The sequence below is a fragment of the Pieris rapae genome, chromosome 16, assembly GCF_905147795.1.
Source record: "Pieris rapae chromosome 16, ilPieRapa1.1, whole genome shotgun sequence".
In the NCBI taxonomy this organism is placed as follows: domain Eukaryota; kingdom Metazoa; phylum Arthropoda; class Insecta; order Lepidoptera; family Pieridae; genus Pieris; species Pieris rapae.
Window position 1 is genome coordinate 7237092 of NC_059524.1, and position 19757 is coordinate 7256848.

The 19757-nt window shown below is 30.7% G+C and overlaps 4 protein-coding genes across 4 annotated transcripts in view; 3 read left to right on the forward strand and 1 right to left on the reverse strand.

Annotated features, from left to right (window-relative positions):
• Positions 1 to 11099, reverse strand: part of LOC110999828 (trissin receptor) — a 57902-nt gene extending 46803 nt beyond the window's left edge. The window contains exon 1 of the mRNA XM_045631753.1: positions 10936 to 11099. The gene's annotated coding sequence lies outside the window, so the exon portion shown is untranslated. The remainder of the gene's footprint in view (positions 1 to 10935) is intronic.
• Positions 11100 to 15349: 4250 nt separating this feature from the next.
• LOC110997284 lies at positions 15350 to 16321 on the forward strand. Its single transcript, XM_022265361.2, has 4 exons — positions 15350 to 15389; positions 15567 to 15673; positions 15822 to 15925; positions 15999 to 16321. Exons 2-4 carry the CDS (start codon positions 15592 to 15594, stop codon positions 16185 to 16187), a joined length of 375 nt encoding a protein of 124 aa, XP_022121053.1. The 5' UTR covers positions 15350 to 15389; positions 15567 to 15591; the 3' UTR covers positions 16188 to 16321.
• LOC110997290 lies at positions 16203 to 16511 on the forward strand. Its single transcript, XM_022265368.2, has one exon. The coding sequence runs from the start codon at positions 16203 to 16205 to the stop codon at positions 16509 to 16511; it is 309 nt and encodes a 102-aa protein (XP_022121060.2).
• On the forward strand, positions 16414 to 18022 carry LOC110997283 (ankyrin repeat domain-containing protein 39). Its single transcript, XM_022265360.2, has 3 exons — positions 16414 to 16666; positions 16744 to 16965; positions 17077 to 18022. The coding sequence occupies exons 1-3, from the start codon at positions 16561 to 16563 to the stop codon at positions 17277 to 17279; spliced, it is 531 nt and encodes a 176-aa protein (XP_022121052.2). The 5' UTR covers positions 16414 to 16560; the 3' UTR covers positions 17280 to 18022.
• Positions 18023 to 19757: the final 1735 nt, after the last annotated feature.

Sequence of the window (19757 nt, forward strand, 5' to 3'; positions counted from 1 at the left end):
ATAATTAAGCAAACAAAAGCGTTAAGTGTTAATATAAATTCCGGTTAGAGATAAACTTTTAGGGCCAAAATTTTACGTATATTTGAAACAATCCGTCCATCATTTTTCGTAATGTGTATGTTATGTGAAAGCGACGAAGTTATTTAATAATGATAGTTTATTATTTTATATTATAGCTTTTACATAAACTCTAAATCAAACGGAAATGTAAAATAAATCAACGATATATGCATTTGCACGAACTAAACCGGTAATGAATTTCTGTCTGCCTCAGTTTTATCGCTGAATGTAGCTCGCTGATAATCTTACACCATTTTGTGTTAAGCTTGATCCGAGCTAAATACGCTTACATAATACGGAAATTACTAGTGAGTTAGCGTATTAAAATGTTTAAACCTACCTACTTTTATTGAAGTTGTTTTTGCGCGATGGAGAAAAATGATGAGTGAATTTTTACGATGCGCGAGCACATTAACACCTAAATTCGACATCGTAAAGTTAGGTCTAGGTGGCATGGAAATCGATAACTATGTTCAAGTTGTATATTCTAGTGCTTTTATATTTAGAATACGTGTTTCGTAACAGTACAATTAAGCAGAAAAACAATAAACATTAAAAAAACATTATTTTGGTGTTTTTAAATCAATTTCATATACGACGGTGATAGTATTTACTAATAATTTATTAAATTAAAATCTTTTTGATTAATTTTAATATTTCATTAATCACTACTGCATTTTAGTTTTTTTCCATACGCCATAACTTCTAACGCGTGTACATAAGTACACACACTCTTTTTTAACGTAAATATTATCCATACAACGTAGAATAACTTAATATATAAAAACGATTTTCACAACATAATGACGTCGACTCCGAACAATAACCAAATTCAGCTATTGTATTTGACAATACTTTCAATCCTCTTTGAAATTTCGAAATTCTTAAAAGGTTTAAGGGTACAATGCCAGCTTAGTAAAGCGTATGTAATTTTATTTTAATAGATTACAGGACATTCCGATGTTATGTTTAGTAAAGTCGAAATCTAGAGTGAAGATTACTCTGGGTCCTATTTGGAGATGCTTAAAGATAAATAGATTACAGCGAACTCCATAGAAATGAACCCATGTACTCAAACTTGTAATCTCGTGCTACAAACTTTGCGAAACCACAAGAAAGGTTTGTTTTACAACACGCAACGAATAACCTAACTGAGTAATCCATTTGATCGGCGGTTTACATATCTGTGTAAACTTTTTAATTAAATATTGTTGAAAAATTTCCTGCAACAATGTTTTTGAACCATTGTGATTTTTAACCAGCATATTATCATATTATATATAAGCGATCGTGTTTATTCATTTATTTATAGAACAAAGCCTACAGAAGTTGCTATGCAAACTCACTAAAAGTTTAATATTAGAACGACCTGCGTGTTGGAAGTCGTTTTTGTAGGTAGGTTTATGTCGGCAGGCGTACTGTCAGAGAAGAGAGTCGGAACAGTGATGAAGCTTGTAATTTCATTAATAAATTTGACCATTATTTAAATTATCCTAATTTATGGTTCCTCTTTTTTACAAGTAAACAATTTGTATGCCTTAAAACTTGGCGATTAATAAGAGTGGCAGAGTGTTACTTGCCAGAATTAATTTAACATCATTTCTGTTCACGTCCATAAGTGTACTTGGTTAACTGTGATTAAGGTTTGTTTTGTTTGTAGTGTATCGTAGATACGCACTAAAAATGTACATACTATATTGTGTAGTATTTTCTGTAAAAATTTGATGTTTGTGGCAACATAAATACAGGACACTAAGAAAAGAAGAAAACGGACGTCACTCAGAACAGACTTGTATGACTAGTGGATATATTTTCCTAGAACATTTTCTATAAGAATATAATCTTCTGAAATAATAATCTAAAGAATATAATTCTATAAGAACATTTTCTATAAGAATATTGGTTTTTTTGACAAACCAGTTTGTCACAAACAACAGTAATTAATAAACCAATTAACAAAGATTAAAAATGGGTAGTGATTGCTAACAAAATAGAACATCCCATAAGTTTTATTCAATTTTGTTTTGTACTTAACAAATCAAATATTTATATATTTAGTTATTAGTTGTTCAGAAAAAGTCTAAGAAATATCTAACCGAAACATCTTAAGAATATTAAAATTATATGAAATGAACGAATGGTTTTAATTTGACGCCCAGGTAAGTGCTCGCGTTGAGAGCTTTTAATCAATAATTTATTTCCGATAACGCAACAATCTATATTAATAAAATACACTTCACAATCCCTATTTATATTATTAAAGTTGCATTTAAAACTATCGAGCTTGGCTGGAAGGGAAGATTTAAACATATATTCTTACGTGCGTTTTACAGGTTAGCGTTCTTTTTGGAGTGAGTTGCTTTTTTTTATAAATATAGTATAGAAGATAGCTAAGCTATAATCCAATTTATATTAATTTTATCCACTTTATCGCTTTATTACCATTAAATCTCAAATGAATAACAGATATTAAAATAATTGTGTTGAAAATTTTGTTTTGTATAAATGACGTTTTTAAATTTGTGTCTATTAATTAAATGGAACGCTTAATTGCATAACAGTTATACTCTTAATATAACAGTTACGAAAAATCTAAGAGATCGAGATCTACCTAATAAAAATATGTATCGCTAAAACTTTAAGAAAGATTTCTGGACTTTGAAAGCATTTTTACACTCATAGCATGTAACCTTTGAAGTAGAGACTCTTGTTCAAGTACACATGCGCTTTGTTAAGATTTAAGTTGACTCCAGAGCTGATGATTTCATCAATGCAATGCCATACAGCGGGGAAATGCTACCAGCTGTTAAAGGTACACTGCCACAGGAACCAAACTTTTTAAAATTGTTTTAATTTTCTTTTTATAATTTTACTTCTTTTATTTTAGGTTAAGATTGTAAATACTGTATATTTGATTGATATAATTACTAATAAACATTACCTGTCAGTGCGAAGTGATTAAACTATTGTAATAGAACTGAAATTACCGTTTCATCTGTCTTTTCCCTAATCACGTGATTTCTCTCTACATCGTAAAAATGTATTTTAATTGCCGCGTAATTTTCTCGTAATTTTGCCTCCTTCAAAATGCTCGAAAAGCTTTTAACCTTAAGCCTTTTGAAGCTTTTAACAGCTTCGACCACGTTATTGATAAACTATAAATATTAGAAGTCTTAAATATAATGATTACTATTAACTCTTCTATATAATGATGTAATATTTTGTAATCAGACTAAAAACAACTTTATTCATATAGTTAACCAAGTACACTTATGAACGTCGACAGAAAATATGTAAAATTCCAAATTTACATTTACTACTACCAGGTCGCAAGTCAAGGGCGTAGAGCGGGCAAGAAGAACTGTCACTCGCCGCCAATCTTTGATACAAATTATTTATACCTAGGTAACACAAAATAAAATTAATGTAAAATTACGGCTGCTAACATTACTATTCATCACACACACTAATTTATGTATTAACTTTGTTAATATATTTTGACAACAGCATGGATTAATAAAATAAACTTTTTTTTATGTTACAGGCGGAAGACGAGCAGGAGGCTCACCTGATGTTAAGTGACACCGCCGCCCATGGACACTCACACTGCCAGAAGGCTCGCAAGCGCGCTGCCGGCCTTTTAAGAATCGGTACGCTCTTTTCTTGAAGGAAGTCTAATTGATTCGGAAATACTTCAGTGCGCAGCTGGTTGAACATCGTGTTGGTAAACTCTTTTGTTTAATTGTAAAAATAAGGAAATTTACCTTCCTTCGATTTTAGTTTATTAAATTTAATTAATTGTCCGAAGTAGTCTTTGTAATATAATCAGAAGTGAATTTTAGCAAGTTTTTCAGTATTTTTAATGAATTTTTTAAATGTATGTGCATGTCGAAACGATAAGAAGTGGTCGATAATAAGGACAAAAAGATTTTTTATTAAATAAATTTACAAATGTATAAACCTTATAGTATGTACCTCCTCTTGCTAAAAATCACAGCTTGAACCCTGGATATGCTTTCCTCGTTGTTTTTAATAATGTCTTGAGGAATACCTTCCCTCTCTTTTGCAATGACTATAGCAGTTAGAACTGGGTTTATTCTGTATTCTATAAATACCGTGGTATTTCTTAGATTTAGACAGTAATCAATTACAGTTATACATAAATAATCCGAGTGAAGGTGATGAATGATGATATTTTTAGTAAAGTTATAATTAAAACATGCACACATCCGGAGCGGTCTGCTTTACGTTTTTTTATGATACACCTACGTTCTGTTTAAAATTATAATTGTTATAATTGATTGCCGAATTTTTTAGTTTACATAGCGAGAACAGCTTTATGATTAGTATTAGATTGGCGTTTGGTTTTTTTTGGCAAATAATTGTGTTCAGTTGTGTAGTTTTAGATAGTTAAGAATATATTTTTTGGGACTATCTGAAAAATACTCCATTACATTAATTTTAATCTTAAGAGATCGAGACAGCCTTTTTGACGAGATTGAGTCAGAAATCTGAGATATTATATAGCTCAAGAGATATATAAATAGGATTTGGTTTTTTTTGTAATTTAATTAAAAAATAATAATATGTAAGGTGAATTGTACAAGATAAATATAACATTACAAATTGTATTTAGTTACACGTTTATAAATTAAATCATTAAAACGAATTTAATATTTTTATTGCACTTTTTCCTTTTCCCTTTCCAGGCTCTGGGAGCTATCACAATAATTATATATAATAATTAGTTTTTTTAAATTTTTAAGGGGTCCAAAGCACTTTCTTAATACACTTTCTTACTTGTACATACAAGTCGTAAAGGACGATATATAAAAAATTTAGAGCTGTTTCAAGGTGGAGTTGTAGGATTATGAAATAAATGAATTTCCATAATGAATAAAATAAAATAAATTCATTTATATAAGGTATAACAGTCTATATATATTATTATAATACCTCAATAGTTCGCGAGCATTACTCGGTTTATCGTCAACAAAACGGTACTATTTTGTGATATCTTTGTAAACACAAAATTTCAATGTTATTACTTCTAAGAATATATTCGTTTTGCACAAAAACGTAAAACATCTGACAATGCGTATTAATAACTAATGAAAATTTACAGCGGATAAATGATATCAACTTTTAAAAGCAATTAATTTTTGAATGAATTTTGGTAGATCATTAATAAATATTTGAAATACCTCCCGTTGTATATGTAAACATTTCATCTCAGCTAAGTGTTAATGTATTTTAGGAATTTTCCTGAACACGTATATCCCATGTCAAAATATTACGTAATGAAATTAAGCGTATTCCATTCATAAGCGAAAATAAACAGGCTGATTTCATTACCAAAGTATGTGGCGAATCTGAACTTTTGTATATTTGTAGATGTGCCTGATTCATTTATATTTTAGACAAGTATCTCCTGACTTTCTTTGTCGATTTTGTAGTCTAAGACAGTTTTTTCACAGTAAATCCTCTGTTGACCGAGTAATTAATGCATATAGAATGAAAAATTCACTCAGTGACTGCCGGTGCTCCAACACACGACCTCAGAAGAGTCGTTTGCATAACATGAAATTCAAAAATCATTTATTCATATAGTTAGCATAATGTACACTTATGAAAGTCAAAAGAGAGAAATACACATTTAATTTTTCATTTACTGCCAGTTCTCAAATCAAGGGCGCAGAACGGAAGAGAAGAAGTGGAAATAAACTCTCCGCCACTCTTTTTAGTAAGATTAAAACTACTCACATAGTAGCTTCAACTCCAAAAAGAAAATAATATTTTAATGCAGGACTAAAATAACTCATTTGTTTACACCATTAAACTGGAGCTGCTTGTTCTTTCACGTGGAAACATTTTTGTCGCGAATATTTTATTTTCTTGAACAGTATGTTAATTTTGTAACGCAATAAAATTTAATTTCGGTTAATGGAGGTGCGTAGATGCGTGGTTCGGCGCACTTAGAGAATATGTATGACATAACAATTACGATAAATCTACGAAGCGCTGTTGTTTTTTGTTTCTTGCGGCAAACGACTACACTTGTATTTCGTTTGCAATCACTATCAGTTAAGTCGCGACAGTACTTATGTTACTGTAGTTCTCCGAAATTTACAATTTGAAACTTTGAAATTGAGAAGAAAGTTTACGTACTTTTTGTTATTATAAAATCCCTACTAAACTTAATGAAATTCGAGGTTTTTTTATTGCGGGGAGCACTCGCTCAAGTTCAACAATATAGCAAGGCGCCTGGCCTTTGAGTCGTCGTAGCACAATTTCATGTATGCCTCACAACTGTGTAACAGTTCTCACTCAGAACTAATCTTCACGTCTAATTTGTCACTATCATATGACAGCAGGGTTCGTGCAAAATGTCAGTGGTCCAATATTATGTTATATTATATTAAATAACCATAAATAAGTACTTTTTAGTTTCCCTAGCTTTTACTTGAAACTGGCATAAAGTTATAACTATTGCCATTAAAAAAAATAAAAAAATATGTACTTTATATAAAAGTCAAATATTAATGTACTCTAAGTTTTTCATCGAAAACTGACCAAGTCAGTTTTTGTTATTTTTTCGTTATACGTAATTGGATGATCAGTTTTCTATACCGTCAAATTAAAATATATTTTCTATACCAGTAATCGATCTCAGCTAAAGCAAAGCAATGCAATACAGTATGAACGCCAACGTTGTTAAAGTGTAGCTCATAAAGTGTCATATTAATTTAATGGAGTTTAACTAGAATAATCTAGATAAAGACTAGATCCCTCCCTCCCTCTGCTTATGTTTGGGGTTGTAGGGAAAGACATGAAATATAACCTTTATAATTGTTCTCTTAATTGTTTGGTCCTTTGGTGTAAGATTCGGAAACAAGATTTTGAGATAAGTATGACTTATTTTTGTCAAATTTCCCTTAGTTTTGACAAACGCTATAGCGCTATTTCTCTACGTATGCTTGCTTAATCTTTGATCTAAAGGTGAAAAAAATTACAAATTTATAATTTACGCCGGTAATTGAATCTTAATCACTAGACACTGTGTCGTCCTACCTATCCTCTGAATGTTGAATCCCATGGTAATGTAATCATTGATAAAGTAATATAATTATGTGACTATATGATAATTAAGTAAATAGAGGCCACGGGGGATGGTGAAACCAGGACTTGTAGACCTATTGCTGCTTATATTGCTTATTATATACAATTCGGTAAAATTCCAAATTTTTAATGGCGACTTTCAAAAAATATTATTTTTTATAATTATGTCGTGGGATGAGACGTTAAGAGTATGTTATTGCATTGTCTTTAAATTGTATTTGTTTAACCCTTTTGTTTTGAAGAGTTTCCGAGACGCATACATATAGATATATTGCTGGCTTAAATAACTATTAATAATATGAATAAAATTAAAATATTAATTTTGTACCAATTTGTGATCTAGACGTGGGTAGCACTGAAAATATTTAGAACCGACCAGTTAGAACTTTTTTTTTTTAATTTCAATTTTAGAACTCTTTGGTAACCTTATGTAGTTTCATGCATCCATTTGCCATTTGCTTACTCAACAACAGAGCTGATGCCCATATACCGGCAAAACTACGGGCCTTAGTCAAGTTAAAAAAAATATTACAGGAAGTTAGTACTGAAAAGTACCTACTTAGGAAGTATAAGCAATTTTCTGCATTAAGTTTTTATTTTTTTCCGTTTTTCATTTTCTTAACATTTTCAGTGTTACCTAGGTATAAGTATTTGAAAGTTGAGACTTTAAATTCAAGAGCGATTCAGTTAAACTACCTGTAAATATAATTTTAATCAAAACACAATCAATAAACTTTTCAAGAGGATCATAAACGTATTCAAGTTCTGATAATTTCTTGATTTTAATATGTATTCATTATTGGTGATTATATTCTGTTGAAGGGGATTAATTACGGCAACAATTAATTAAAGGAATATAACCTCCTGTATTCTGCAACTTTCAGTTGTTGTATTTGTGATCTGTAGAAAACAGCTGAATGAGCTGAACTGAATAATAAAATAACATTACGTGTCAACTGTTTAAATTTACAGACGCTATTCCATTCTATGAATGTATATTTTACTTTATTTTTATAATTAACGTGAATAAAACCAGCCGCGTGTTCTAGGCGTGTAGATATTAAGGGCAGGGCTGGCAGACCTGCTGCTGGTACTGATACAGAATTGACTTGAATAATAGCTGATGACTGAGTATGAGTGTGAAAGAAGTTATACTGCTATGTGAGAAGGAGGTGTGTAGTCCTACCAGTAGTTCTACGCGTTTAAGAAACATTAAACTATTTGTCGTATTATACAGTATGAATTCAGGCCATTTCATTATTTACTGTTTGTACGTGACAGAGCTTCAGGAAGAAAATACTACGAAACATCCGGAAAACACGACGCAAACAATTAATTTAATCTAGTAAGAACTTGTAAATTCCATAATAATACCTTTCATTTCAATCGTAAACATGTCACAAATCCTTCAACTATTAAAATTACGATCATAATTTACATAGAACAAAGTAAGTCTTCGAAATTTGAATTCAACCTATTAACCATGTGTTTAGTCGGGACTTCATAAATGATTAAATTTTAATCATTAAGTAACACTGTCCTAAAATATATGTATATATACGTCTACTTTGCATAGTTATTTAATGTAATCTTTTATTTACCAAAGAACAATATGGAAAAGGATAATGTCAACATCCATTTATATGTATATTAGCTTTAAGTGGTACATCAACACTTATACATGTTGCAAGTTATGCAAATGAAATACATACAATAATATATATTACTATTATTTACATTTTATATATTTATTGTCAAAACTCTATATAAGGTTTATTTTCAGGCCTAAGATATTTTCGGTTTCCTGCAATGTTTTCCTTCGTCGTGTTAGCGAGTGTTAAATGCATAGCCATGATTCAAACACCTCAGGTGTGAATCACAATCCCAAAGCCACTTGGGCAACGCTTACTAAAAGTTCGTGAGATTAATTTCAAAGTACCTGGATGGCCGAGCTTTGCTCGGTATTTTTATTTTTTTATAAATTGTGTTTTTGGAAATTATATTATATAAGTACGAATTACATACTAATAAAATGATGAAATATGAACAATATAGATTTTATATAAAGAAAGAAAGAAAGAAATAACTTTATTAGACACTATGCTGGAATAGCTTTAGTGTTGTTGTGTCGTAAAAGCAATTTAAAAAAAATAGTATTATTATTCGCCGATAGATGTCAGGAAGATTCATTTTTCAGTTTAAATTGGGACTACTCTAGTATTATTATTCGCCGATAGATGTCAGGAAGATTCATTTTTTAGTTTAAATTGGGACTACTGAAACACCACCTTTTTGTTATTTTCTATCATTTATTCTTAGCTAGATCGATTTATCGCCCCCGAAACCCCCCGTTTAAAAATATAAGATATTAAATAAATTTCCCAACATCTCTCAGCAAGCATAAGCATTGACAGAGATTAAGTAGGCTTTAGATTATTTAAATCTGAATTGTAAGGATATAATTTGACCACAAAATTGAGATAACTCTTGGCAAGTCAGAGATCATTCAAAGACTGTAAAATAGATTTTACTTGCTACACAACTGATTAATTTTCAAGATTAAGTGGCCAAATATTATTCGCTCATTCATTTAATCCTTTGCTACCACTATCTGAGCATGAAAAGAGAATAGAGAAAGATAGATTATGTTATTTGACTGGGAAATCGCCAAGTTAATCGTATGAACAAAAATACAAATTAAAAAACAATCTTTAATTTTTAATTCATTCAAATCTTTGGACAAAGTTCCAATATTCCCATGAAAAACCCTCGCCTTTGAAGCGGTTTCAGTGGAGAAACAAATTGTGGACATATAATCTTCTTCTTCTTCAAGACAGTGTTTATATCTGACGTCCCTATTTCAAATCTAGGTTTTATATTTGTTTCGGGTCTAAATGACAATCTGATATATGTGCCTACGTTTGTATGTCAAAAGTGATCACCGAAATTGAAGCATTAATATTCTATGGCTAAATACGCCGCTAGGGACTGAAGACCACGCGCATTGATAGGGGTAGAGTATTGACAATCATGTCAATTAATCTATAATAAGTAATAAGCATATTAATCTCAATCTCCTTCGTGCCTTCTCCATCTACACGACACTGGCGAAGTACCTTGTGCTCAGTTGGCACAAATTAAAGGCATTAAAAAAAATTCATATTAGTCGTAGTCCTCGTTGTAGTGTCGTACGTCTTAGAAATTCCATTTTTTATAGAGCTGGAAGCGTACCGAATATTAAATGATACCGATACCTTTTCAGAATGAGTACGATCTTTTCTCGAAGTTTTTATTTTATATTTTTATATACATTAATTAAAATCACATTATTTGATCCCCGTATTACTAATTGCGTAGTCATAAACAAATAACATTAAAAGGCAAAAGGCCTTAATATTTTATTAAACATAAGTTATTTATGTATTTTAATATTCATAAAGGGTACAAGACTATATTTAAATGCCGTAGCTGCCCGAAAATAATTACTAAACAATTTAAGTTAGTTCAGGTTAAAATTATCAAAAGGCTCTTATTTTTATAATAAGCATACTTAAAGGCTTATAAATTATGTCGATCCTTTTTAAAACAATATAATAGAACTGCAGTATAAAATATAAATTAAATCTAAATGGAAATACTCCAAACTATGCTAAATTTTGTCGTATTTTACATATTGTAATTATAACAACTCTAATTAAATAATTTTCCCATAAACTTGTAACGAATAATTTAAAAAAATCTATTTCACTTACTTACCATAAAATATATGTATTGAAAAATCCTTAATGGTACTTCAAAATAATTCTAGAACTATTTATTCACTTAATTTTATTTTTCAGAGGTTCACACAAAACTCCAACTTTCAGGAGACGTGTTCCCGCTTCTCGTTCCTGTAACGCGCACTGACAACTGCTACGCAGGTAAGTAGAACACATACTGGCGACCAGCGCCCGGCAAAGAGTATGACAAGAGATTAATAACAAATATTAATATAGATTAATAACAGAACATAAGTACTCTTAAATAAAATAAAATTCATTAAAGACATTCTATCTTTTTCATTTAACATTCCAAACATGGTTTGATGTTAGAAATGCAATAGTACGATGGTATAATTTCTAAGACTTAAAACTAACGTATAATAAGATATTTAGAATAGTTATTGTCTTCAGTCCGATTATAATTATTACAATGTATGTTGTTACTGCTACGAGCGTAGCAGTATAACGTACTAGGGATCCAGGTATTGCTACTAATTTCCAATACAAGAAAATATTTGATCTTTTTATTTATGTATATTATATGTATTTAAAACTATGCAATGATGTGTTTGTGCACTCATAATGTAAACGAACCCGCATGATTACTTTAGCAACATTAAAGAGTCCTGTAGTCTTCAAGTTCAAAGAACATTTTAAATTGGCTGCTGAAACTAGTGTGAAACAAAGGAAAAATTTCAATTTAAACATTATCTGCTCGCTTCCACTTCATTCTGAGTCTGGTTTGTTTATAAATATTCATATTTACCTATCACAAGTCTTTACAGAAAGATAATTATAAAGCGGTTGTACGAGAACTATTTTATGTTACTAATTTACACGGTAATCGTCGCTCACACTTTTATTTCAAGTTAATTTCAGCCCAACTTCTTTTATTATTATCACGTATAATTATAATACATTTAAAAAAATAATAAATACTTGCGCTTCAAAATTTTACACAGATCCTTCTCATTTTTAAAACATCCGTCCACAAACACAAAACAGGAGTTAATATCTTATAACGAAGAAGCATTAAATCTGATACAGAACATACAGGTTACAAAGAAATATGTAAATTACACAATACGTATCAATATACGCGCCAGCCATTTAATATGTACTGGTTGAATAGACATTTTATTCGTACTTACCATTTACAGGGACATTTATATACAGTATTTAAAGTTCCTAGGAGTTCTACAACTGGACTTTTACGGTTTACCTAAACTGGTTAAACCCCAGGCAAGTAGTTTCACAATACGAAGAAACTTTGCTTTTAAAACTCATTAACCCAAATGTACCTTAAATAATCAAAAGCAGCGCTGGCGGTTTCGTAAACAGATTTATTTGAGAAAACATTAATTTAGAAACTAGGTTCATTGTTCTAAAAAATACATCGTGCGGATTAAACATTGTAACTCAGTCAAAACGCGATATTAATCTTGTGTAAATTCGGTAAACATAGAAGTACCTAGAGAATAAAACAAATTTTTAATCTATGCTAATAATGAAACTCAAGAGTGTTTGTTTATAATAGAAAAATATGTCACCAGACAAAATCAAGGACAAAGTGGACGTAAACCACAACAAAAAAAATCGGGATTAGTCCGCAGGTATATTATGGAATATACATAGTACACTATGGTGTCCACAGGATGGTGTTACCTTACACCGTATCTTATAGTGTATATACTACTTATTACGATATAATTGACATTGATCATAAATTAATAATTAATGTAAATTTATTTATTTGGTTTATTTAAATGTCTCTTTCTTAACTATTTAGGTCTCTTAACGTGGTGTAGGAAATGCATTCGAATTCATGAAAAACTCTGAATCCCTTCAAATATTTATCATATTTAAAATAAACAATATCTTTAACAATTAAATAATCAATCATGTAGAGTAACTTAACTCATTTACGTGACTCCGTTGGTCTGGCTGTGGTTATAGGTTCGAGCCCCAACTTTGCACCTATGGACTTTCTGTGTGCGCATTTAACATTCGCTTGAACGTTAAAGGAACGATTATACAGTGGGAAAACCGTCATTATATTGGGATAAAATATGAGCTGTTATCAGAGTCCAAGTTGGGCTGGTACTGGGTTTTATCTTTAACGAATCGACTACACAGCCGAGATAATCGGTTAAGTATATAGTTGTCAGCGATCCACTGAAACTTTGAATATGTAATACACTTAATTTTAAGACCTTATTTTTTAAGGATGAGGATGCTAGTGATCATACGGTTTACTTAGAGTGAAGTGCACGGCTTAGTGCTCGCCGCTCATGAAATCTGCAGCCGGTGAGCAAGTGCGATGCTAACATTTGAGATAGTGGTACGGTCTTCTCTTGAATGCCCTAAGTTGTAACGGTTCCTGAATACCTAAAGATATGTGGTTCCATAAGGTGCCACTTAAAAAGCTTTCTGTAGACGGTAGTTAAAAAGGTTAAGACTAAGAATCTTAAAATGCCCACCATGTACTGAGATTTAAAAATACTACTACATCGGCTGCAATTCACTACATTAAAAAAAGTAGTTGTAGTCATCAGTAACCTGATGGGTCCAGATGGAGTGCCTAGGTAATTCGAATTAAACAAACACATCTTTAGTTAAAAATTATTTATTTATGTATTTATTTATCACTACATTTTTCTATCTTAACAGTAATTACTAATACGATAGAATTCCAAAATTAATTGAATCGAAATTGATAATATTTTTAAATTCGAATGTGAAACAGTATAGAATTAGTATACCTAAAAAAAAATTTTTTATTTAATAAAAAAAAATTATTTTTAATTAAGACCTGGTACTTTTAAGTCATAATTTATTTGGAAAATGTTCAGTACATTTAAATTGTATTTTTCATTTTATTATAAATAGGTTTATAGGATGTTGGATCTTTTAGTAAAACGTTGAGTGGCGGCGGGCGGGAGGAAGAAACACACTTATATTCATTGGTAACACTAACTAGTTCTACTAAGTTCACTAGCCAGCACAAGTCTTTCAATGAGGAAACTTTGACAATCGAAAATGATGTGGTGGATCGTTCCTTCTGCTTGACAGTGATTATATTGATTGTTTGAAATAATCCTTTGCTAGATGTGATGATGCAGTATTATGACCAAATCTCAATCTATTTATTGTTGTAATAAAATCTCGACTTTCACTAGTTTTAAATTTTTTTTTGGCTCTAACACTGTTTGTGCATTAGCCAGCGTCAAGTATGGGATTTTTATAATTCGTTGTCTTAATTATTTACAGTTTATGCATAATAAAAAAACTAAGGAACCAATCGCGACATAACATAAATAATTGAAAGCGCATAAATTTACAAAAAATCAGAATAATTAATAATGGAATAAAAAAAATCAAAATTATAGTTTAATGTTATTATTTACAATAAACCTACTTATAATACTATATACAAGGGGATTTAAATCTCGAAGAAGTAAATAAATATTGGTAGGAAGGGGAACGGACAGAGAAACTAAAGAAGAATGGTCATACTTAGGATAAGAAAAGAAAACATGATTCAAGTCAGAAAAGCTCTCGCCACACTCACAGGCGGTACTAGTTACGATACCGAGTTTGTGCAAATGAACTGGAAGGCTGTTATGTCCTAGACGCATACGGATCAGTGTTCACAACCGTACGATAATTATCGTTCATGTACGATAATTTCATAGCTACGTACGATGTACGCTATCGTACGCAGATTGTACGATAATTTCCGTGCTCATAAAAAGTTTGATAATTACACAGATAGCCCAATAATAATTACAGTTTTTAGTGTAAGTGCCAGCTATTGCCTCATTGTTTTACTAGGATCATATGCTGTTGCTTCATGGCGCAATCCTTTCATTGGTTGTTACTGTTAATCAATTCGAATTATAAATTTGAAATATAGGCACGTTCATCACACTCGAAGTGCCCTCGTCCACTCCCAGCTTAGGTCTTGCCATACGTCAAACATTTAATTTGAACAATTATTTTTTCAATTTAAAAAACACAAGTTTACAAGATTTAAACTATGTATAAATCACTTACAACATATTATTGTCACGTTTCATATGACTTTTAAAAGTATTTTATCCATTTTCCTAACTTGTACGATAATTTTTATCCATGTACGATAATTTTTCGTCCCTGGTACGATAGTTGCCTGGCTTCGGGTTGTGAACACTGATACGGATTATAGTAGAAGTGGCAGTTTTACCAAGCGACAATTTGGCAAACCACGGCTTCCTGGGAACGGAAGACTATATAAGTTTTCAATTTATACCTAAAAACGGGAGTATCGTGCCAGATATCCTCACGTGTTATGGGTTATGTCCTGTGTCAAGTATAGCCTGTTGACTCTGTGACAGATTGTCAACTGTGTTACCTTAAGGCATCTGGCATAATTTAAGTTATAACAACTGTCTACCTCGGCTGATCTTGGTTCGTCATTAAGCATTCTGTACTTTTTTAACATTCATTATTATTACTAATTTACTAGTTTATTATCTATTTCAATGGCATTGGAAACTGTACAGCTGTAAATTCAATAACTTACCTCTTTAATTAGATTAAACCATTCTCATTGATTTTTTAAAAACTTGTATTTATTCAATACAGAAACATAAAGAATCATCCGTAATCAATGCCCTACATATTGATAAGAGGCAATTTAGCTTCGTATGGCCACAAAAATCCCTGGCGTGTTTTGGTATCTGGCCTGAAAGGTACCTATTTCAATTCTGTTATCTGATTATACATACGTCGTCATACTGTCTTGTAAAGGCATCATCAACCTTGTATTCACGCATAGAAACAGTGTGCTAATTTGTTATGAGTTTAAAACATTTAACACTCCTTTACTTGTTTTTGTAGCCGAAGATATAGATCAGTTAAAACGATTTGCTTGTGGGGGATATAGCGACAATTCCACTATTGTTTATCTACAACATCCTTGCGTAATACTCAGTGCTTTAGAGGTAAGTCTTTGTATAATTGTGAAAACAATAAAATGTTCAATTTTCCAAACATTTTTGCTCTGCAAATTTTTAGGTATTAGGATACAAAGTAGTGGCTTCAAGTTCAACTGCTGTAAAGCAAGACTATAATGAATATATGTGGACTATGAGAAAGGAATTTTCTGAGCCAGAACCATCTATAATTGTTGAGCAAGATAACATCACAAATTTTAGCAAAGAGGCTATGCACTTTCATCATTCTAATAAGGACGACGAAGTGTAATAACAGTTATTGAAAATGGATACTAAAGGCAGTCAAAATGTATCAGGCACTAATTTACCAAACATTCCAATGTCTGAAGATGGAGTAGTATACATTGCTGTCAAAGGTTCCATTCATGCAAATGATTGCTCTGTGTTTGGTTTAGGTGCAGAAGAAATCAAGGCTTTGACAAAAAAATATCCAGGTTCTGGTAATGTTGTGAATGGTGTTGCTATGAAAACCAATGTTCTGGAATTGATTAATTCACTCAGCCAGCTGGGATATAAAGTGGTGACAAGTACTGGTGAGGCAGAAATCATCTGGACTCTTCAGAGAGATATATAATTATTGTTACTAATATTTGTATTCTGTGAGTAATTCTTATCACAAATAAATGGAGGGCAGACATTGTAATCACGATTGTCATACAACAAATGCTAACAAATCAGTTTGTCAAACTCTATCTGAAATGGATTGGGAAAGAGGAATTTGGAATGCAGGTATATTTTAAATAATTAATTCTATTTATACAATTTTAATTCATTCATTTTTTTCACACTAAACTGCACTTTTTCAGCATTTTCTGGAGATATGAATAGGATAACAGAATTGATAAATAAAAGTAGAAACTTTACAGAAACTGTGAATGCACTAGATAATGCTGGTTATACCGCTTTGCACTATGCAGCAAGAAATGGTCATTTAGATATTTGTAAACTTCTTGTAAGATATGGGGCAATTCTTGATGTCCAAACAAAGAGTGGAAAAGCTACACCTTTACATAAAGCTGCAGCTACTGGTAGGCTTAACATCTCTTGACAAAATTTAAAATTTTAACCTTTTGAATGCCTAAATGTAAAAATGGAATCCACAGCTAAAGTATGAGTGCATTTTGTATACATATTTTCAGGCAAACTGTCAACTGTAAAATTTCTCATAGAGTCTGGAGCTAAAACTGATTTGATAGATGATGATGGAAAAAATATACTGCACAAAGCTGTGGAGTATAAACAAGAAGATTTAGTTAATATGCTGCTTGAAACACATCCAAACCTACAAAACGTAAAGGACAAAAAAGGCTTATTGCCTTTAGATTATAAGACTTCACAATAATTTATAGCTTGTCCCCTTGAGAGTCATGCTAATATAAGATTGAATTTTATCACATCAGTTAAAAACTATTTTATACATGTTACATGTATAAAATAGTTTTCTGATTACCTGGTAAAGTTTTTAATCCAGGTTATTATTTTTATTGCAAATATTGAGATTCTTATTCGGTTTTTCAACTAACGCAACTGCAACCTCATATTTGCTATTATTGTATCTTATACTTAAATATAATTTTAAATGTGTATTGTACTCACAATATAATATGTTGCACATTTTCACTTTAAGTCAATGAGTTAAATATGAATATCTAGCATATAAAATAAATGTAACTGTAATATCATTGTGTCATGCAATTTTAAAAATTTGGCACCTATTTCGTGTTTAGCACCCTTTATATTTAATATATAAAAAAAAAACATTTTCTTTCAAAGAAATTGGTCCACTTACATATCATTTTTTTTATTATAGTTCTACAATATAAGAATGTTTTCTTTGGATGTTGGATATTATATGTTGTTTATTTGCATATTTAAATTGCTGAATTATTTGTGACATCTCATAGGCTGGTATTAGTTAGTGCTATTGACATATATTGGTACATACATTAGTATGTACCAATTAACTAAGAAAAAACTGTTATTATAAAGGTTATATTTTTATTCATACATAGGTATTTTTGTGTAAAATTTTATTTATGTTCCCTAAATGTGGTTTTAGTTTTAAGTTCCTATTTGTAAAATGATATAAGAAGTAATAAAGTTATTAGATTATAGTATTTATTTTAATAAGATGTGCAACTATGCCATAACATTGGCATTCATTTCACTTTAATTATATTTTTATAGTATAGATAACTATCTTTTAACTAAATTTTATATTGCATATTGTAAAAAATAAAATCAGTAGTTTTTCATTGTCTTGGCAAGTCATCTTGCTTTAGATTATGTTGTTAGCAAGTTAACTTTGTTTTAATTATATGTCAATTATTTTATATTGAATTGAAATTTGATATTATTCAATACATGTAGTTAATGTAATAATAATTGGTATTATTAGTATTTGAGCAGGGTTAGCCAAGTGGTTTCAACGAGCGAATCTCATCCTTGAGGTCGTTGGTTCGATCCCCGGCTGTGCACCATTGAGCTCTATGAGCTTTTAACATTCGCTTGAACGGTGAAGGAAGAAATCGTGAGGAAACCGGCCTCCCTTAGACCGACAACGTCGACTTCGTGTCAGGTACAGGAGGTTGACTTACTATGACAAATGATCATGACAGATACAGTAATCTGAGGCTCTGACCTAAAAAAGGTTGTAGCGCTACTGATGTTTGTATGTATTATTGTAATTGCCCTTCCATTTCTGTGTAATCTTTTTCGTATGTGTTAGAGATTTTAAATAAAACAATGAAAAAAGTTCACAGTTTATAGACGTTTACAAAAAAAAAACTTTAATTTATTAGTAATCATAACAATATAATAACATAAATATCCAGTATAAATTACAATTTCCTTAAGGTAGGTTAATAATTTTTATTTCTTGTAAAACTTTTATTAATTCAAAATAATTTAGTTATTGAGAAAATTATGTTGGCAACATTTTGCTATACGCCGACAGCATTGCAACTACGGGACTTTTTTGGTGGCGTGGAGACGCTGTACGTCATAGAGTACATTATACCTAGGATATAGAGCTAACATTGTAGCGCACAAACGCTACCTCATACCTGGTAGTAGTTGTGCTAACTAATATACCAAAACGAGCGTTCGAATACAATGTTAAATTAGGTTTAGGTTTTAAGAAGTTTATTACAATTCACCCCACACTCCGCTTAATACTATAGTTAACAATGTTTGGACTTTCTATTATATCGAGATCGCAGATATAATTTATAAACCATATATTTTTTATTGGCAAAACCAATTGTTCATTTTTCATAGACTACTATTGGCAAGTGAAATTACCATAGACTCTAGTCAAATGTCCACCATAATATGAAGAAATACCTTGATTTACCAGAAAACGATAAAATTTAATACAAACAATGTTGGCATCAATTAGCAGAAAAATTTTATATTCAATATTATGTCAAATGCAGTTGCTAGTAATAAAGCCATAAAACAATTCATATCCTGGATTCCAATTCATGATCCTATTCATATTCATATTAGGATTAGGAAAATAATGTGAAATTATTTTGCTGTGTTGACCTAAAATAGAAATGAAAATGAAAATTATTGCTGCTTCGATTACATTATTTTAGAAAAGGTGGAGTATAAATAATGCATAAATTATAAATGTAGCTAATTATTTTTCACATATTACCAAGTTTCAAGCTCATGACCAAAAATAAAGTATTGAAAACATAGTATTAGCGCGATATCAAATATGTAAGATATAATCTGAAGAATTTCTAAATAAACTAGAGAAACACCTCAAAATACATAAACTTTTTTCCGAAGGCATTTTTAACAAAGTGGA

Coding starts and splice junctions, on each gene's coding strand:
- LOC110997290 (XM_022265368.2), top strand. CDS start 16,203: ATGGATACTAAAGGCAGTCAAAATGTATCAGGCACTAATTTACCAAAC.
- LOC110997283 (XM_022265360.2), top strand. CDS start 16,561: ATGGAGGGCAGACATTGTAATCACGATTGTCATACAACAAATGCTAAC. Junction 16,667..16,743: donor AAGAGGAATTTGGAATGCAG/GTATATTTTAAA, acceptor GCACTTTTTCAG/CATTTTCTGGAGATATGAAT. Junction 16,966..17,076: donor ACATAAAGCTGCAGCTACTG/GTAGGCTTAACA, acceptor ACATATTTTCAG/GCAAACTGTCAACTGTAAAA.
- LOC110997284 (XM_022265361.2), top strand. CDS start 15,592: ATGCCCTACATATTGATAAGAGGCAATTTAGCTTCGTATGGCCACAAA. Junction 15,674..15,821: donor TTTGGTATCTGGCCTGAAAG/GTACCTATTTCA, acceptor TTGTTTTTGTAG/CCGAAGATATAGATCAGTTA. Junction 15,926..15,998: donor TAATACTCAGTGCTTTAGAG/GTAAGTCTTTGT, acceptor GCAAATTTTTAG/GTATTAGGATACAAAGTAGT.